At 37.9% G+C, this 17,970-nt stretch overlaps 4 protein-coding genes, 1 long non-coding RNA gene and 1 pseudogene across 5 annotated transcripts; 3 read left to right on the plus strand and 3 right to left on the minus strand.

Annotated features, from left to right (window-relative positions):
- Positions 1-1,240: 1,240 nt before the first annotated feature.
- Positions 1,241-2,618, plus strand: LOC124440331 (keratin-associated protein 10-7-like). The gene has a single exon (XM_046990705.1). It carries the CDS (start codon positions 1,277-1,279, stop codon positions 2,489-2,491), a length of 1,215 nt encoding a protein of 404 aa, XP_046846661.1. The 5' UTR covers positions 1,241-1,276; the 3' UTR covers positions 2,492-2,618.
- Positions 2,619-2,940: 322 nt separating this feature from the next.
- On the plus strand, positions 2,941-4,437 carry LOC124440332. The gene has a single exon (XM_046990706.1). The coding sequence runs from the start codon at positions 3,255-3,257 to the stop codon at positions 4,098-4,100; it is 846 nt and encodes a 281-aa protein (XP_046846662.1). The 5' UTR covers positions 2,941-3,254; the 3' UTR covers positions 4,101-4,437.
- A 1,545-nt stretch (positions 4,438-5,982) lies between these two features.
- On the plus strand, positions 5,983-8,189 carry LOC124440546 (annotated as a pseudogene).
- Positions 8,190-10,871: 2,682 nt separating this feature from the next.
- On the minus strand, positions 10,872-11,668 carry LOC124440065 (protein shisa-5-like). Its single transcript, XM_046990393.1, has one exon. The coding sequence runs from the start codon at positions 11,644-11,646 to the stop codon at positions 10,999-11,001; it is 648 nt and encodes a 215-aa protein (XP_046846349.1). The 5' UTR covers positions 11,647-11,668; the 3' UTR covers positions 10,872-10,998.
- A 1,725-nt stretch (positions 11,669-13,393) lies between these two features.
- On the minus strand, positions 13,394-13,758 carry LOC124440173. Its single transcript, XR_006946587.1, has 2 exons — positions 13,616-13,758; positions 13,394-13,544 (listed from the first exon to the last, which is right to left on the minus strand). It is a non-coding gene; the product is annotated as an uncharacterized LOC124440173 (long non-coding RNA).
- A 1,554-nt stretch (positions 13,759-15,312) lies between these two features.
- LOC124440395 (cysteine and tyrosine-rich protein 1-like) lies at positions 15,313-17,031 on the minus strand. Its single transcript, XM_046990788.1, has one exon. It carries the CDS (start codon positions 16,928-16,930, stop codon positions 16,199-16,201), a length of 732 nt encoding a protein of 243 aa, XP_046846744.1. The 5' UTR covers positions 16,931-17,031; the 3' UTR covers positions 15,313-16,198.
- Positions 17,032-17,970: the final 939 nt, after the last annotated feature.

Raw genomic sequence — 17,970 nt, forward strand, 5'->3', positions numbered from 1 at the left:
ATTCATCGTTCGCAAATTGCAAGGCACATAGAAAGTATTGAAAAATAGAATAACGTTATAAGTAGTATATATTTTAGTAAGTGTATAAACATCATAAAGACGACAAATCTATAAATAATAAATAGACATACAAATAATTCTTAGTTTGCAAGCTACGTCATAGCCGCCATGTTGGATGATTTTAACAAAGGATTGCGTTATTTACAATGCAAATTCCATCCAACATAGCGAGCATCCATTATTCTCTTACTCCCAGGGGAAAGGTTGCAAGCCACCTATATTAATAAAAGTTGTACAGTATGAGTGAGCAATCACGAAAGGAAATACGCTTGTTGGGATGAACATACAGTCGTTTTTCTTTTTCTGTTCAACATATTTACTACAAATTCTACTCATATGTACTGTATACGGATATTTGACTACGAGGACTTTGCTGCATACGGATATTTGACTACGTTTACACTACTCCGGAGCGGTCTGAAAACGACGCAAAAAAGTAACAGAACCAAGGTTGTGTTTAAACCGCGTAATTTTTCGAAAACGTCACTTTTGCCGGAGCGATACGACCACACTTTCTAAACGTGGTCGGACGAAAATGGAGCGCTACGCATATTGTGATGTAAACAGCTAATCGTTAATATTTCACTACGCTTTACTTATACTGGTTCTCCTTAAGTCTTCCCGTGTTGTGGTGCTTATTTGAAAATGGTGATCATTTTATGTTTTGGAAAGCTTTTAATGACTGATTCCGCTGTAATCCTTACAAATGAATGTTTTTTTTATGACCTATGGCTAGATATAGAAACATCTAGCAATATGTAAATAAGAAATGGCGCCATTTTTCACAGACAACGAACGAATTTCGACTGCAGAAATATATGTTATATAGATTTATAATTATAATAATACTGCTAGTTTGAAATTTATGTTTCTGTTTTTTAGTGTGATAATCTTTTCGCTTCAGGGTGAAATTGTCAAATATTTCTTAAAAAATACCTCAAAAATTAAAACTTCCATTACTTAGAAATTTCTTAAATTTAAGGATAATTCTATAAAAGTGAAAGCGCTATTTCGTAACTAAGGATTTGAAATTTAATACGTCAACTATACGTCATCATTTGTAATCTTGTATAGACCAATGGTATAGACTTAAATTTTTAATTGTTGTGATCACGAGACACGTTTCAACCAATAAAAGAGTCATTCATGACGTAAATTGAGTTAGTGGTGAAATTGTAGACTGAAGATAATAGTATCCTTTTCACTTCTCAGTTTAATGATGGCGTGCAAGATGAAAGCCGCTTTCAGTTTTATTTTAGCTTTGATATTGTTAACGATAAGCGTATCACAAATTGAGAGTTATTGTTTCTCTGACAGTGATTGTAGTTCATGGTTCACGAATAAATGCTGTAACGGAGTATGCAAATCCAGCTGTTGTATTTTTGATAGTGATTGCTCAAATGGAGAATCTTGTTGCTCTGATAACAAATGTTCGTATAGTTGCTATGGAAATTCTTGTACATTTAACTCAGACTGTGGTACAGGAGAATGCTGTGGTTCAGATTATCGTTGTAAGTATGGCAGTTGTTTGGTTGCAACTACTGCTCGTAGTGCGGACAGTTGCTATTCTGATAGTGATTGCTTAGTAGGAGAATCTTGTTGCTCTGATAAGAAATGTTCGTACGTTTGCTACGGAAAATCTTGTATACTTAACTCAGACTGTGGTACAGGAGAATGCTGTGGTTCAGATTATCGTTGTAAGTATGGCAGTTGTTTGGTTACAACTACTGCTCGTAGTGCGGACAGTTGCTATTCTGATAGTGATTGCTTAGTAGGAGAATCTTGTTGCTCTGATAAGAAATGTTCGTACGTTTGCTATGGAAAATCTTGTACACTTAACTCAGACTGTGGTACAGGAGAATGCTGTGGTTCAGATTATCGTTGTAAGTATGGAAGTTGTTTGGTTACAACTACTGCTCGTAGCGGGGACAATTGCTATTCTGATAGTGATTGCTCAACAGGAAAATCTTGTTGCTCTGATAAGAAATGCTCGAATAGTTGCTATGGAAAATCTTGTACATTTAACTCAGACTGTGCTTCGGGAGAATGCTGTGATTCAGATTACACTTGCTCATATTGCAAAACTTATACTCGTCTTGCTGGTTGGATTATTGCCGTCATCGTGATCAGTATTATTGTCGTTATCGTTATACCCGTTGCAATTGTAATATTTTGTTTTTGTTGTGCTGCTACAGCAGCAGCATCTTCTACACGACATGCTCAACATGGCGTGATAGTTGCAGCACCAGCTACAACTGGAACTACAGTCATATCAAGCAATCAACAGCAGAGTCAGCAATATATGATGCCACAGCCAACATATCCTCGAGCTCAAACTTATCCCAATCAACAACCACCACCATATCAACCCCCTCAACAACCAACTGTAGTGGGAATGCCATCCCAACAGCCAGACAAAAAAGCATATTGAACACTGTGGACAAGCATTTGTTAAAGATCACAAAAAATCTGTGAGGAGACACTAAAAGTTAATGCTACTTTGATTATTAGTTGTAGATTTATCATACTTGGTGATAAAAATAAAAATAGCACTGTGATTTTTTCTGTTGTCTGTAAGATTACTAAATTCTTTAAGAATGTTATCCTTGGGAAAGTAAGTGCAAGTCTTTCAAGATAACTTGTAATTCAAAAAGTGCTTTCATTTTTATAATATTATCTGTTTTCCTGGCTCTTTTTGCGTATATTCTCATCCATGCTTTGTGTTATATTAAGGACAAATTCAAGTCAAACTTATTACGAGATAAGTTTGAAAAATAATAGTATAGACAAACTTCGCATCATCAAACAGTTCGTTTACTTGAAGGCGCAAAGTCGGATCAAAATAAATTACTGCACCACAATTCGGCTTATATTGCATTTCTAAGCATCTTAGAGGCAAATACTTTAAATTTAAAATTAAGGAGCTATAATTTATTTTGCGAACACTGAATCAGCTGCTTTGGAGGCGTGATGTTTGTTTCATTTCGTTGCTTTAGTCATTTCTGTTAGATCAATTCTTCGTGAGTTTGTGTTGAGCATTGCTTTACGTAGCATTAGCAGTAGTTTCCGAGAAGACCTTAGGGAGAACTTGAGAATCTATACGATTCCGACTCACTTATCTATCGGACTGCTAACCTGAGAATCCACAACATTCGATTTCTGAAGAAAAATTAATTGCGTGGAGAACCTGAACCATGAGTAACGAAGACGAGGCACTGAAGACTGCTAAGCTCAAACGCCGAGCAGCCAAGTCTACATTGACAAGACTAGGAAAGGCCTTGAATCATCTGTGTATGAATAAAAGACCAGCAAACGAGGTAAGCGACTATCTCGTTAAAGTAAAACAAGCGTTCGACGTTGTAGAGAAACATGAGCTTTATGCAAATTTGATTATGAAGGATGAAGCTTTTGAAGCAGAAGAGCATTGGTTAGATGAGTGCCAAAACGAATTTTTAAAACTTGATATTGAGGCAAAATATTATATTGAACAATTGGTTTCAGTGAAAATTTCAGAGACTAACATCAGTCAAAACGAGCAAAATTTGTCTGGAATGATCGGAATGCAAAATGCTGACAGCGCAAGTAATATGAGCCCCGCAGTTATTGAGGAAAACCAGACCAGCGTAGGTGATGAAATTAGCAATGTAGCGGAAAGTTCCCCTGCGGTAATTTCCGAGGAATATGTCAACACTCCCACAGAAATAAGCCCAACAAATGAGGAAAATTTTCCGAATCAAATTGCGTCCCAGTCTGAAGTAAAAAATGAATCTGAAAATACACGAAGTCCCTGCGGGTTTCAAATGGAAAAACCAAAGCTACCGAAATTTTCGGGCGACGTACGTGAATATGCAATATTTCGTGCGGATTTCAAGCATGCAATTGAATCGAGATATACAAAACGAGATTCAATAACACTACTGCGAACTTGTTTGAAAGAGAAACCTTTTGAATTAATAAAAGGTATTGGTTCTGATTATGATGCAGCGTGGGAATACTTAGATTCAATTTACGGGGACCCTCGTACGTATCAGACACCATAACGCAGGACATCGTTAAATTTAAAGCCCTAGAAACAGGAGAAGACGCGCGTTTCTGTGATTTAGTTCATTTGGTTAGGCGGTGTTTCAACGCGTTGAAAGAGGTAGGGGTTCCGAGTGACATGGATAACAGCCACATGCTATCCATGATTGAGCAAAAGATGTGTCCAGATGATCGAAAAGTGTGGTCGAGAGACTTAGAGAGAGAGCAAAAGCCCGCAACCCTTAAAGCGTTGATGAATTGGATGACAATTGAGATGAAGTCGCGCATGCGTGCAACAGCCCCAGTCAGGAGTGGTACGTCTTTCACTCGACGCAAAGTCAATCATGTCAATGGTACAGTCACAGAAGAAAGTAAAAACTGATTCAAGTGTTGGTTCTGCAAGAACTCAAATCATTGGCCGGACCAGTGTCAAAAATTGGCGGCGATGTCTGTTGATGAGCGAATAAAAGTTGCGAAAGATAATCACGTGTGTTTCAGCTGTTTGAAGAAAGCGGGTCGTGATCATCGTCAAGCAAATTGCAGCAGGCGAAAGCAATGCACCAAGTATGAAAATGGAGTCCAGTGCACATCCAGCCACTATCCGCTGCTGCACAAGTCAGGTGCAACCGTTGCATCAGTAACTGGTCTAAACGACTCAATCCTACCAGTGATTTCTGCCAACATTTACGGATCAAATGGTCTCTACTAGCGCGGCAACGTTCTTCTGGATTCTGGAGCTCAGATAAGTCTAATCCGCAGCAAAACGGCGGAGAGTCTCGGTCTGAAAGGGAAAGACATCTCCGTTAACATCATGAAAATAGGTGGAGAGGAAGAGTCAATCTGCACAAAGAGCTACAAAGTTCAAGTAAGCAGAATCGGAGAATCAAAGAAGTATACAATCACTGCAGTTGGAATACCATATATCAGTGAGGATGTCAAAGGAATCAATACCAGGAATGCAATTGAGAAACTCGGACTACCAAAGGTGAAGCGTGGAAAGGGGCAAGTCGACTTGCTTGTTGGAATCGACCATGCATACATGCACACGGGTCAAACAAAGCAAGTCGAACATGTGGTCGCGAGAAAATCGCCACTCGGATGGGTTCTGTTCGGATCATCAACGGGACAGTCAAACAATGCAACAACAACTGTATTACACGTGAGGTACCAAAAAGCAGTTGATTTATCAGAATTTTGGGCAACCAAAGCCATGGGAGTAACAGTAAAGCCGTGCACCTGTGAAGCTGAAAAATTGAGCCAATCCGAAAGAGAAGAAAAGCAAGTGAATGAACAGTCTGTAAAAAAGGTTGGAAAGCAGGGGATGATTCCATATCCATGGAAGAAAAACCCCCAAGACTTACCAGACAACAGAATCCAAGCATTGAAACGACTAGAGTCAACTGAGCGTCGATTATTGAAAATTCCTACTCAAGCAGCAGCGTACCAACAACAAGATGACAGAAATGGAAAACATGGGGTTTTCTCGAAAGTTATCCGAGAAGGAAGTTAAAGAACACAAAGAACCAGTCCATTACATCTCCCACCATGCAGTTCTAAGACCTGACAGTACAAGCACCCCAGTTCGCATCGTGTTCAACTGATATTCTGGATTCAGTTGCTACAGATGAAGAAGCAATTGGATTGACTAAAGCAATCGACAGCATCCTTGATAATGTCGGGTTTCATGTGAAGGGATTGCAATCAAACGGAGAGTTAAACAGGAAAGACGAGCAAGAAGATGGTAATGAAGTTGATGTTCCTCATGGAAAACAATAGTCAAAAGTGTTCGGCCTGGCCTAGAACAAGAAAGAGGATGTGCTTAAGTATAAAGTAGAAGTAGAAATATGCCACACCCAACAGTTAAAGTTCACAAAGAGGAAGATCCTAAGCCAAGTCGCTAGAACATATGACCCAATAGGCTTTGCAGCACCTTTCCTTATAAGAGCAAAGATTGGTTTGCAGGAACTGTGGCAGCAAGGACTCGACTGGGACCATGAACTATCGCAAAGTGATCAAACAAAATGGTTGACGTACTTTAAAGAGATGGATCAGTTGAACGAAATATCGTTGGAAAGATGTCTATGTCCCGTTGTAATGATTGAGCCACCGATCTTATGTGCCTTTGCCGACGCATCGCGAGAAGCATTTGGAACATATGCATGTTTGAGAAGTATAGGACCTACTGGAGTGGTGAACGTACGGTTTGTTGCAGCAAAGTCACGAGTCACCCCATTGGAAGAGCTAACAATACCCAGATTAGAACTACAAGCAGCCGTGTTAGCCATCCAAAATGAACTCCGTATACCACTACAAGAGAGTGTCTTGTTTACCGACAGCGCAATTGTTCTTGCGTGGATCCGTAGCCAGGGAAGACGACTCAAACCATTTGTTTTAAGTCGAGTCGGGGAAATACAAAGCAACGTCCAACCTGCTCAATGGAGACACATCCCAACGGATCACAACGTGGCAGATGATGTATGCCGTGGTCTCCGTGTTGTTGAGCTGTCGGATAGATGGAAAAACGGTCCTGAATTCCTGTACTTACCAAAGGAAGAATGGCCGGTCGAAAACGCAAAACCCGATGCAAAAGAAGTTGAAAGGGAATGTAGAAGTTCAAAATTGGTAGGTGCAGTGACAACGTCGGTAAACTTAATTGACAGTGAAAGGTTTTCAAGTTGGAGAAAGCTCGTACAAGTTACTGCTTGGGTTTTGAGAGCTAAGTCAACATTATTAGCAAAGGTACGGTCGACAGCGAAGGACACAGCAAGAGGAGAGTGCTTAATACCGGCAGAACGCGAAAAAAGTAGGACATTCTGGATTAAAAGAGCTCAAACAAAAAATTTATGCACAAATGAAATCTAAAGAATTAAGATGTCTGAGCCCTTTTACAGATGAAGAAGGCACTGTCAGAGTTGGCGGAAGAACTGATAATTCATTAGTCTCTTACGAAACCAAGTATCCTGCTCTCCTGCCCTATAATTACCAAATCTCCAAATTGATAGTGGAAGAGTTTCACAAAAGAGGTCACCACGGGGTGGCAACTACGGTAGCAAAAATCAGAAGAATGTATTGGATCATTCGAGCACACGATTAAGCAAAGAGCATAAAGGCAAAGTGTGTCACATGTCGAGCAGCAAACCCAAAAACCGAATCACAGATAATGGCCAACTTACCACCACAGCGACTTCAACCCCATTCCTCACCGTTTCACTACACAGCATGCGACTACTTTGGACCACTGACGGTCAAAGTGGGAAGAAACAAGAGAACGAAACATTACGGAGTAATCTTTACGTGCCTAAATACTCAAGCAGTCCACCTAGAAATCGCCACTGATTGTTCAGCGATGGAATTTATCCAGACTCTGGCGAAGATTCTTCTCAATTCGGGGATACCCAGCAAAAATCTTGAGTGATAACGGTACGCAATTTGTTGGTGCATTGACCGATTTGCGCAAAATGATCCAAGGAGCTGACAAAAGGCTACTTCAAGACTACTGCGCGGAAAAAGGCGTACAATGGAAGTTTAGCACCCCAGTGGCACCACATCAAAACGGATTTGCAGAGGCGATGGTGAAAAGCTGTAAACGAGCCCTGAAGAGAGCGATTGGACAACACATACTTACTCCGTTTGAGCTGTATACTTGTTTACTGGAAGTAGCGAACTTAGTAAATCAACGCCCAATTGGACGACCTCCAAATGATCCCGATGACGGCTCATATTTGTGCCCCAATGATATGCTCCTGGGTAGAGCATCTGTTCAAGTACCACAAGGTCCATTTCAAGAAACCAAAAACCCCAGAAGAAGGGTGGAGTTTGTGCAAAAGATCGTGGATTCGTTTTGGAAACGATGGACAAGAGACACATTTCCGTTACTAGTCCCCAGGAAAAAATGGAATCAGGAAAAGAGAAATGTGCGAGTTGATGATGTGGTAATAGTGGCTGACGGAAATGCTGTGCGAGGAAAGTGGACAGTAGGACGGATAGTAAAAGTGTACCCGGGAGAGGATGGAAAGGTACGAAACGTAAAGATCAAAACAAGTTCAGGAGAGTACTCGAGACCAATCACCAAGATTGCTGCGATTCAAGCAGCAGAAGAAATAAACTGATAAGTAATGTTTCCTTATCGGGGAGAATGGATTGTTGACAAACTGAAGGGATTATAATTATTTAGCACTAGAGGTTAATTTATGCATGATTTAATTGACGCGTAATATTCATTGGGACACAAAGGATTTTAGTCTTTAAGTGCAGCTTACAGTTACCACATGCTAACCTGAGCGAAAGCTTAATCATTGTATTGCTTTGATTATATCTGCTAACCTGAAGTAAAATTAATGTAGATCGTGAGGACCCGGCAAAGAAGTGAGTTTACGTATTTACGTTTGGTATACTGTTAAACAGAGCACATATGTTATTCATACTCTATCATTATTTACTAGATCGAATAAAAATTATTTACTTATAATCTATACGATTCCGACTCACGTATCTATCGGACTGCTAACCTGAGAATCCAGGAGTTACAGTTATTTTTCGATTAATAATATGCTTAAAGAATTTAGTAATCTTACAGACAACAGAAAGAATCACACGGATCAAAAAATTACTGCAGCACATTTTGCCATATATTACATTTCTAAGCATCTTAGAGGCAAATACTTCAAATTTTAAATTAAGAAACTATAATTTATCTTGCAAACGCTGAATCAGCTGATTTGGAGGCGTGTGTGTTGTATTTGATGTTTGTTTGATTTCGTTGCGTTGGTCATTTCTGTTAGATCAATCCTTCGTGAGTTTGTGTTGAACATTGCTGTATGAAGAATCAGTAGTAGCTTTCCGAGAAGACCTTAGGGAGAACTTGAGAGCAGGTCAGTGCAAGCCGGGCAGGTGTATGTGAGTTTTTTTCCTGGAAAGACAAAGGTGAAGCGGCTTCAAAATTGCAGGAAACAGATATAGTTCCAATTATATTCATTTTAATGGTTTGCACAAGCTAATGCAAACACGGCTATAGACACGGGCTTTGTTGTTTTTATTTTAACGTGTATCATAAACATTTATAAAATAAAAACAATAAACGCGAGAGGGGATTGGTTTATCAGACACAGAGTGTCATGAAATGTTGTCGATGGTAATGGCAGTTTTTTAGGGTGGTAGATAAGTTTAGCGTGACACTCAGTGATAACTGTTTGGTCTTTCAGGAAATTGCAAGAAAGATATCCAGAAGCAACTTCACAAAAATGAGCTTATCATCTGAAAAGAAGGGAATGAAAAGTCCAAATACAAATAATAGCTGACATTTTCACCGATACTATAAATAAATAAAAACCTTTGGGTTTTCAATAGATAGTCGCATTGATGGGTCATTATCCCATGAATATAGCATGGTGATAGTAATGCTGTGGAAGTCTTTGATGTATATTTGGTCGATCTGGTAACACATTATTGTCTTTTTTTATGTGTAGCTCCTAAAATGGAATTGTGGTTGGCATTAAGCATTTTTCAGAGATGAAGTCAATAGCTGGTCTTTAATTTAGCTTTTTGATATAATACAACAGATTTTAGATGATATGAAACAACAATGGAACCCAAACAATCCTTAGATCTAAAATCTCATTGATATTGTATAAGGCTGATTTGACTCGTATTGTTTACTTGAATTCTGTTGAAATTTATTATGATCGGTCAAATGCTGTGGAAAGTGAAAAAACAGGTTCCACGAAATATTCAACGACGTCGTAAACGCTTGTGTCTCTCTCTACCAGTGGACTTTAGAATTATGTTTTGTAACAATTCTTGGTATTCTTGGTATTTAACACGTCAACTATACGTCATCATTTGTAACCTTGTATAGACCAATGGTATAGACTTAAATTTTTAATTGTTGTGATCACGAGACACGTTTCAACTAATAAAAGAGTCATTCATGACGTAATTTGAGTTAGTGGTAAAGTTGTAGACTATAGAGAATAGTATCCTTCTCACTTCTCAGTTTGATGTATATTTAGTCGATCTCGTAACACATTATTGTCTTTTTTTATGTGTTGCTCCTAAAATGGAATTGTGGTTGGCATTAAGCACTTTTCAGAGATGAAGCCAATAGCTGGTATTTGATTTAGCTTTGTGATATAAAAGCTAAATATTGTATAAGGCTGATTTGACTCGTATTATTCACCTGAATTCTGTTGAAATTTATTATGCTCGGTCAAATACCGTGGAAAGTGAAAGAAACAGGTTCCACGAAATATTCAGCGATAATTTAGATTTATGTTTTGTAACAATTCTTGGTATTTACGCCTGGAAGCCTATCTTTTATACAAGTTACTACAACACCTATACTGTCATTATACGACACATATTTACAAATACCGTTGATGCTACACAGTTCACACCGGTACATTCAAAGCCAAAGTGCGGATGTTTGAAGTCACTGTGTGCATGCGTTGAGCATATGGTCACATGGTGTGGAGTTCGAACACTGAGCTCGAATGGCACATTCTGGCTGGCTCACAACAATGAATCATTCATCTTCAAATAAACAAATCGCCAAATGACTGCGAAAACTTCGGTTTCATGATGAATATTTGACTTGACTTTTTCTGAACTGGTCTAATCACATTTAATTTGAACTTTGTCCAATATCTATATCAATATAGACCGGATGTACGCATTATCGTATATTCGTATTGCGCGTCATCTTGTAAAACTTCTTGTTGAAATAGGAGTTACAGTTATTTTTCGATTAATAATATGCTTAAAGAATTTAGTAATCTTACAGACAACAGAAAAAATCACAGTGTTATTTTTATTTTTATCACCAAGTATGATAAATCTACAACTAATAATCAAAGTAGCAGTAACTTTTAGTGTCTCCTCACAGACTTTTTGCGATCTTTAACAAATGCTTGTCCACAGTGTTCAATATGTTTTTTTGTCTGGCTGTTGGGATGGCATTCCCACTACAGTTGGTTGTTGAGGGGGTTGATACGGTGGTGGTTGTTGATTGGGATAAGTTTGAGCTGGGGGATAATACGCCTGTTGTGGCATAAAGTATTGTTGATTCTGTTGATGATTGCTTGTAACGACTGTAGTTCCAGTTGTAGCCGGCGGTCCAGCAACTATCACGCCACCCTGAACACGTCGTGTAGAAGATGCTGCTGCTGTAGCAGCACAACAACAACAAAATATTGCAATTGCAACGGGTATAACGATAACGACAATAATACTGATCACAATGACGGCGATAATCCAACCAGCAAGACCATCATAACAATAAACGGAGCAAGTACCATCGGCATCACAGCATTCGTCCGAACCACAGTCTGAGTTATATGAACAAGATTTTCCAATGCAACTAGACGAACATTTGTCATCAGAGCAACAAGATTCTCCATTTGGGCAATCCCTATCAAAAATACAACAGCTGTATTTGCATTTTCCGTTACAGCATTTATTCGCGGTCCAAGTACTACAATCACTGTCGAAGACACAATCACTCTCAACTTGTGATGCGCTTATCGTTAACAATATAAAAACAAATACAAAGGCTCTCGTTGTGAACGCCATTATGAACGGACTATAACTGATTATGCTTACCCGAAAGTTCACTTATCACTCGCTCATTGGAGGAAGCATGTCTCGTGATTATAGTGAGTAGGGCCAATATTATGCTACAAACAATGACGTCCATTGACGTATTAAATTTCAAGACTGCTGATATTTTCAAAAATCACAATTCGTCTCTCTTTAGTCTGTTATAAGACTTACCACAAAGTCACAAACCTTCTCAAGTGCCTGATAACTTCTCAGTACCTGATGGTTAAAGTGACACGTATTGCGGCATTTTTTAAATATTCGATACATTTGCAGGGACTTATAAATTATAGAAAAAATGAATTTCAAATGAGCATTTCAAAGATGCATGTATGAAAATTAGCCCCCAATTATCGATCTTACGCGGTCCCTGCATTTTGAATTGAGTAAAATTTCAGTGCAATAAATATAAAGAGCAAAAGCTTGTTTGATTATAACAGGATTTTGTAATATAAATATTACGCATTTACTTGACATTTCAGGAATTACTTCGTCACAAATATCCAATTCTAGCGTTTATTTTTCAGACAGGAAACCACTTATATCACTATGCAGGAAACATCTATAAATATAATACTAGGAGTTACTATTGCGAGGAAAGTACTGCTGTAATATATGAATTCCAAGCTTTATAGTGCTTATATTACGAATTTTAGCCCCCATTTTTTGAGCTTAATTGAAAATTTGGATTATTTGAAGGACTATGACATGTCGCTGGACTTAAACAGATAAATATAAGTTGCTTAATTTTGCCTCCAAAGTCGGGTACTATTTGCGAATTTTTTACGACGCCATATTGATACTTGTGACGTGATAGTTGAACACGTCTGTTTCCTTCCGTCAATGTAATATTATATTATAGGAAGTGATTTTGTCGTCGTTTTTCTTGTCTTGAAAACAAATAATGACAGTATTTTCAATAAAATATTAAAAAACAAGTTTTCCAGAAAGTATGGCCTCAAATCAGTGCTCAAATAATTCGAATTCGATGTCTGAATGCGTATATGATTCGAGCTCGGAATCCGTGGGTTATGTCGAGCATTTAAACGACTTCGCATATGACGATGAGCCGCTCGCAGGAGATGGTGATGAAGTGTATACTCCAGATGATCCCGATGGAATACTCCCAGTCCCTGCGACATTAGAACAACGAAGTGATGGCGTAATTCCACTTGGTGAATGGTAAGTTGTTGTTTTCTCCTGTTTGTAATATACATAAAGTTACTTTATAAACCACAATGCTCCCACGTTTCAGGTGTAATTGTCAATGCTGTCATACCGATTTGTTAGAAGGCGCATTAGAGTACAGATGCTGTAAGGAAATAGGACCAGCTTTGCAGAAAATGACATTCGATGGCAGCATTGAGAAAAAATCATGCATAACACAGCATGCCAAATTTGGGCCTTTAGTTCATGAGGCTGTCCTTCAAAACGTCGGGTCACTATTGAGAGATAGGAATGGACGTGCTTATCGCCGCCAAGCATCACAATCATTAAATATGTAAGATTGTAAATTGTACGAGAAACAACGTTATCATCAACATTGTTTCATCAACAATAATTAGTCCAACCTTTTTATTTACTTCAGGTACTTGAGAGCTGTGGCATACAGATGGTTGATGCGATGGTTTTGTAGGTCTATGGGATGGGAGAATACTTGGCCTTTACCTGCTTGTGTTTACCACATAAAGTTCTTTTCAACACATTTACCACAATTTTGCTCTACAATGGCCATCGAACCAATGTTTTTAATGTGTACTTTTGGATTTTCAGCCTTGCAGTTAAAGCAAAATTTTTCAAATAACTCAACCAATGAGATGTAAAATACCATGAACATAGGTTGTTCATGCGAGCTTGCTCCTTCATCAATTCTGTAACACGATTAAGAAAATTCATTATTATGAAATACAACAGAGATCTAATTCTTTATAAGATAAAATACCTGACTGTATTACTTGTGGTATCTTCACCTAAATCTTCACTCTGACTAGACTCTTCAAAAGAGGAGTAGTCCATGTATGATTCTCCTTCGAAAGCTCTTCAGCACTCCCCTGCATTCCATCGTCTATATTAATGCTGGTCACCACGGATGTATTACAATTTTCCCTGATTTTGCTTTGATATTCATTTTGCAAATTCTGGGCCTTTTTCTTCAAAGATGCTTTTGTCTTTTTATACCAGCTTAAAGTCTTTTGTAAAGATGTAAGTTTTTTCTTAAGACGATGGCACGATTTACATGGAGACTGGGATTCACAAATATCTTCACCAACTGCATGTAGTTCTTCTTCAAATGGAGAATCGTTTGCTTCCCCAGTGCATACTTCAACATGCATGCTCAGCTCCATCACTAGTAGATGGTACTTCCTCATTGAGAAAACATGTTTCCTTCAGCGATGGCTTATGGAGAGTATGTCGAATAATCTACAAAACTTATATCGAATTTACATATGACAAAAAAAAATTAACATAAACAAGCGTAAACTTACTTGTCTTCGCTTTCGATCGGTTATTTCGTCCTGTAATGGTTCAGGAATCCCAGCCACGTCAATGGTTGGGATAGCATCTTTCTTCAACCTTCTTTTGAGCTTGACTTGCACGCTAAAATTAAGGTCAAAACAAGAATCTTCAAAATGCGCAGAACACAGACACGAGGTAGAGGAAGCCTCAAAACCCGGTCTATGTTTACGTACAAAATTTACCCATTTTCTATGTCTTTTCGGCTCTGTTTCTTTTTTAGGAAACAGATGCATCGACATTCCTTCGGTTTTTGAATCATTGGCGCAACTAATTAGATTAGGTCCGCCAGCAACACAGCGTTTTCCTCCGCGTTTCTTATTAAGATTACTAGTAGAATATGCCATGTTGATATATGTGTTCAACTTTCTACGTCACAAGCATTAGCATACCGATCAAAAAGTTCGCAAAAAAAATGCTGAAAATCGTGACTTTGAACGTCCGTAAAATCACTTTCACCAATCCAATTTCAATTATAATTGCAGATTTAAAATCACTGAAACAAGGTCTTTCAATTAAGCTCATACAAAAGGGGAGCTAAAATTCGTAATATAAGCACTTAAACAGATTTTTCCTTGATTATACATTTTATTTGATAAATAACAAAAAGTTTTGGGACACTTGACAAACCAAATGAATGATGTAGCAAGAAACATACGATTCATTTTCACAACATTCCTTTCTAAACGTTGATTATATAGACTGTATAGCCTATATGACCATGTGAGAATGCCTGCCTGGTTCTCACCATGCCAAGTGACCATGTCTGGTTCTCACCATGCCTAGTGACCATGCCTGGCTCTCACCATGCCTAGTGACCATGCCTGGTTCTCACATGGTCGTCTCCCAACTCGCTTCAATAGTCTCTCACACAAGCCGATAGAACAGAGCATTTATTCATCCTTTTAGTGTTCGTACTTTTTGAAGAAGCGTTTTAACTAAAAAGGCTGTCCTTTATGGGAAAAGCGTTTTGATGAAAATATTTTCAATGGCTGCTGCACTATTCGCTTCCAAAATCCAATAGTTTCTTTGTCACTTAATTCATTCAAAACATTTTCGAATGATATTTTTTGTTATCTGCTGCTCTTTACATTTTCTTCGCTGTCAAACATTTATTTAAACATGTTTCCCACGCTGTGCTTTGCTGACTTTATTCATGATTCACTCAACTTCAGTATGAGTAACATAGAGCGTAGACCAGTCGGTAAAAATGTGTGCAAAAAACGATTTTCGCTGCACACCTCTCACAAATTATATTTTCTTTCACGGTGATATCGAAAATAATACAAAAGCAACTAGGCAAGTTATCAATGGTGCCCCATTACTCCAAGAGAAAGTGTGGAAAATGTGCACAACAATTTATTCACGATGACGTCATTGACAGTTATCAAAGCCAAAAAATTCTCTGTACCATTCGAGACTATTATGAAATGAGTAAAAAAGTATATTACACCATTTACTTTCAATGATCGAAAATCTAGTGTCCTAAAGATTTGTTTTAAGATTTGGGTATAGTCGATCAAAGCGGGTGAATTGGCAGGTCTGCCCGGTGGTAGACAAGACCTTAAAATGCTGAGTCAGCATCTTGGTAAAAACATTCACAAATTATTAGTTGTGAGAGGTGTGCAGCGAAAGTTGTGTTTTTGAGCACATTGGTCCACGAGCTAACGTGCAGAATATAATAATAATATATAGTTAATAGTCAATATATACATATAATAGTGAAGTTTTACTGTTCTTATACTAATTCTACTGTTTTTATACGATATGAATATTGTTATGTTTATAAATAAACAATATTGTTGAAATTGGAAGTCCATGCTAAATGTTCGAACGACAAACTATTGAAAAGGTTAAAGTAGAAAAATAAAGTTGAGCCTGCTATGTGATTAGTCACCGGTAGTTTATTTAAGTTTGACTAAACTAATACGTCTGCTATATGTGTTGATTAATAATTTATTATGTTTATTGACTTTCTTGTGATAGGTATGGCATACCTTTTATACTATATTTACTGAAAATTGCCTTGTGACTGGGATGGTATTCCACTAACTGCTGGTTGATTGAAATGTTCGTTTGGTTCATATGGTGGTGGCTCTTTGGAACATTCTTGAGTTTCAGGAAAATACATTGGAGGTGGACCAATGGGTTTTAGTGGCAGTTGTGGTAAATGCTGTTGCTGATTGTTTGCAATGACTGTGGTTCCCTCTGTAGTCGGTTCTGTAACTATCATACCAGTCTGAACACTTCGTGTTGAAGATGTTTTAGTAGCGCAACAGCAAAGTATTGTTATTCCAACAAGTATGGCGATAACCATGATTATACTGATAACAATCACGACGATAATCCAACCAGCAATATTCCCACAGTCAGATATACACTTAAAATGGATATCACAACATTCTCCTGAAGCACAGTGCGAGTTTGATATGCATAATTTCCCGACACAGCTAGACGAACATTTCCTATCATAGCAACAAGATTTTCCTGCTGAGCAGTCGCTATCATAAGAACATATGACGCTTGTACAAATGCCGTACTTACAACGAAAACCTGAATTACAATCTGCGGTAAATGCACAGTATTTCCTGAAGCAATTAGACGAGCATTTGCCATCAGAACAGCATCCTTGAAGATGAGGACAATGTCTATCTTTGAAGCAATCTTTGGCAACACAAATACACGTAAATAGCGATAACAGCATAAAGATGATAGAGTTCTTCTTGTTTGCCATCTTTTTCATTGAAAGTGATAAAAAAGAAATAATTTTCCAGTCTTTTCTAAATGTTCAGCTAACACAGTTGTTGATTTGAATTATTGTGTTGCAATCTGTAATAACCAAGAATGATGTAGATTACGATTGGAATTTGAAAGCGGTGTCTGTTATGTCTATAAAACAAAGCAAATTTCCATTTTAAAAGCGGTTAATAAAAAAAGAGTGGGTAGAAATGAATTCACAATCACTTATAAAAATGCGATAAGCATATTGTAGGCGTAACATAAGCCGCGCATATTGTTTAAAATCAACCATGTTGAAAATATTTTCTATGCAATCGCGCAATACTGAAATAAAGACTTATCAAGTAAAAGCAATCACTAAAAAATTGCTGGTCTCTAGCCAACCTGATACACTATGATACACAAAGGTATTATATGCTAAGGAGAACAACGTTCGCAATTGAAGCGTCTTTGCTTAAGACTGATCCAGCATCATACAAAATAAATCGCAGCAACCAATCGATTTTACTCTTGGAAACTGGAAATTTGGAAATTTATAACAAACTGTGTCGCAAGGCGTCTCTTTTTTAAATTTTTATGTGACGCATATTTTATAGCGATTATCACGGCAACGGGTAATTGCATTTTCTCATCGTTAGGAACGCAAAGCTGGCTGGTCGAAGTTGGTCTACTTAAATAAACAGCAGCAAGTTGCATAGCAAAGTGGCCCTACTGTTATATTTTGGAAAAATTCTTTAAATGTGTTTTTGATTTTGTTTCATAATAGGAGTCAACTACTATAAGAAAAGTAGGGAAAAGCGACTGAGCACTGAACGTCATATTTCGACAAAATTATTCCAAAACAGCTCACTTCAAATGCTACCAAATGTTGCACAGAAGAGGCAAAATGTTTCATAACATTCAACCTTTAGCTGATCAATTTTTTTCTAACGGGCAAAGACTTTGAACGGGTCGCAAAAAAATTTTCCTACACGAACTTTGCCAGGATATCAGTTTTCATAATTCTTTCTTCATCCAACCTGCCACTCTTTGCGTTTTGTATTT

This window comes from Xenia sp. Carnegie-2017, unplaced genomic scaffold, assembly GCF_021976095.1.
Source record: "Xenia sp. Carnegie-2017 unplaced genomic scaffold, XeniaSp_v1 HiC_scaffold_2, whole genome shotgun sequence".
Lineage (NCBI taxonomy): Eukaryota > Metazoa > Cnidaria > Anthozoa > Malacalcyonacea > Xeniidae > Xenia > Xenia sp. Carnegie-2017.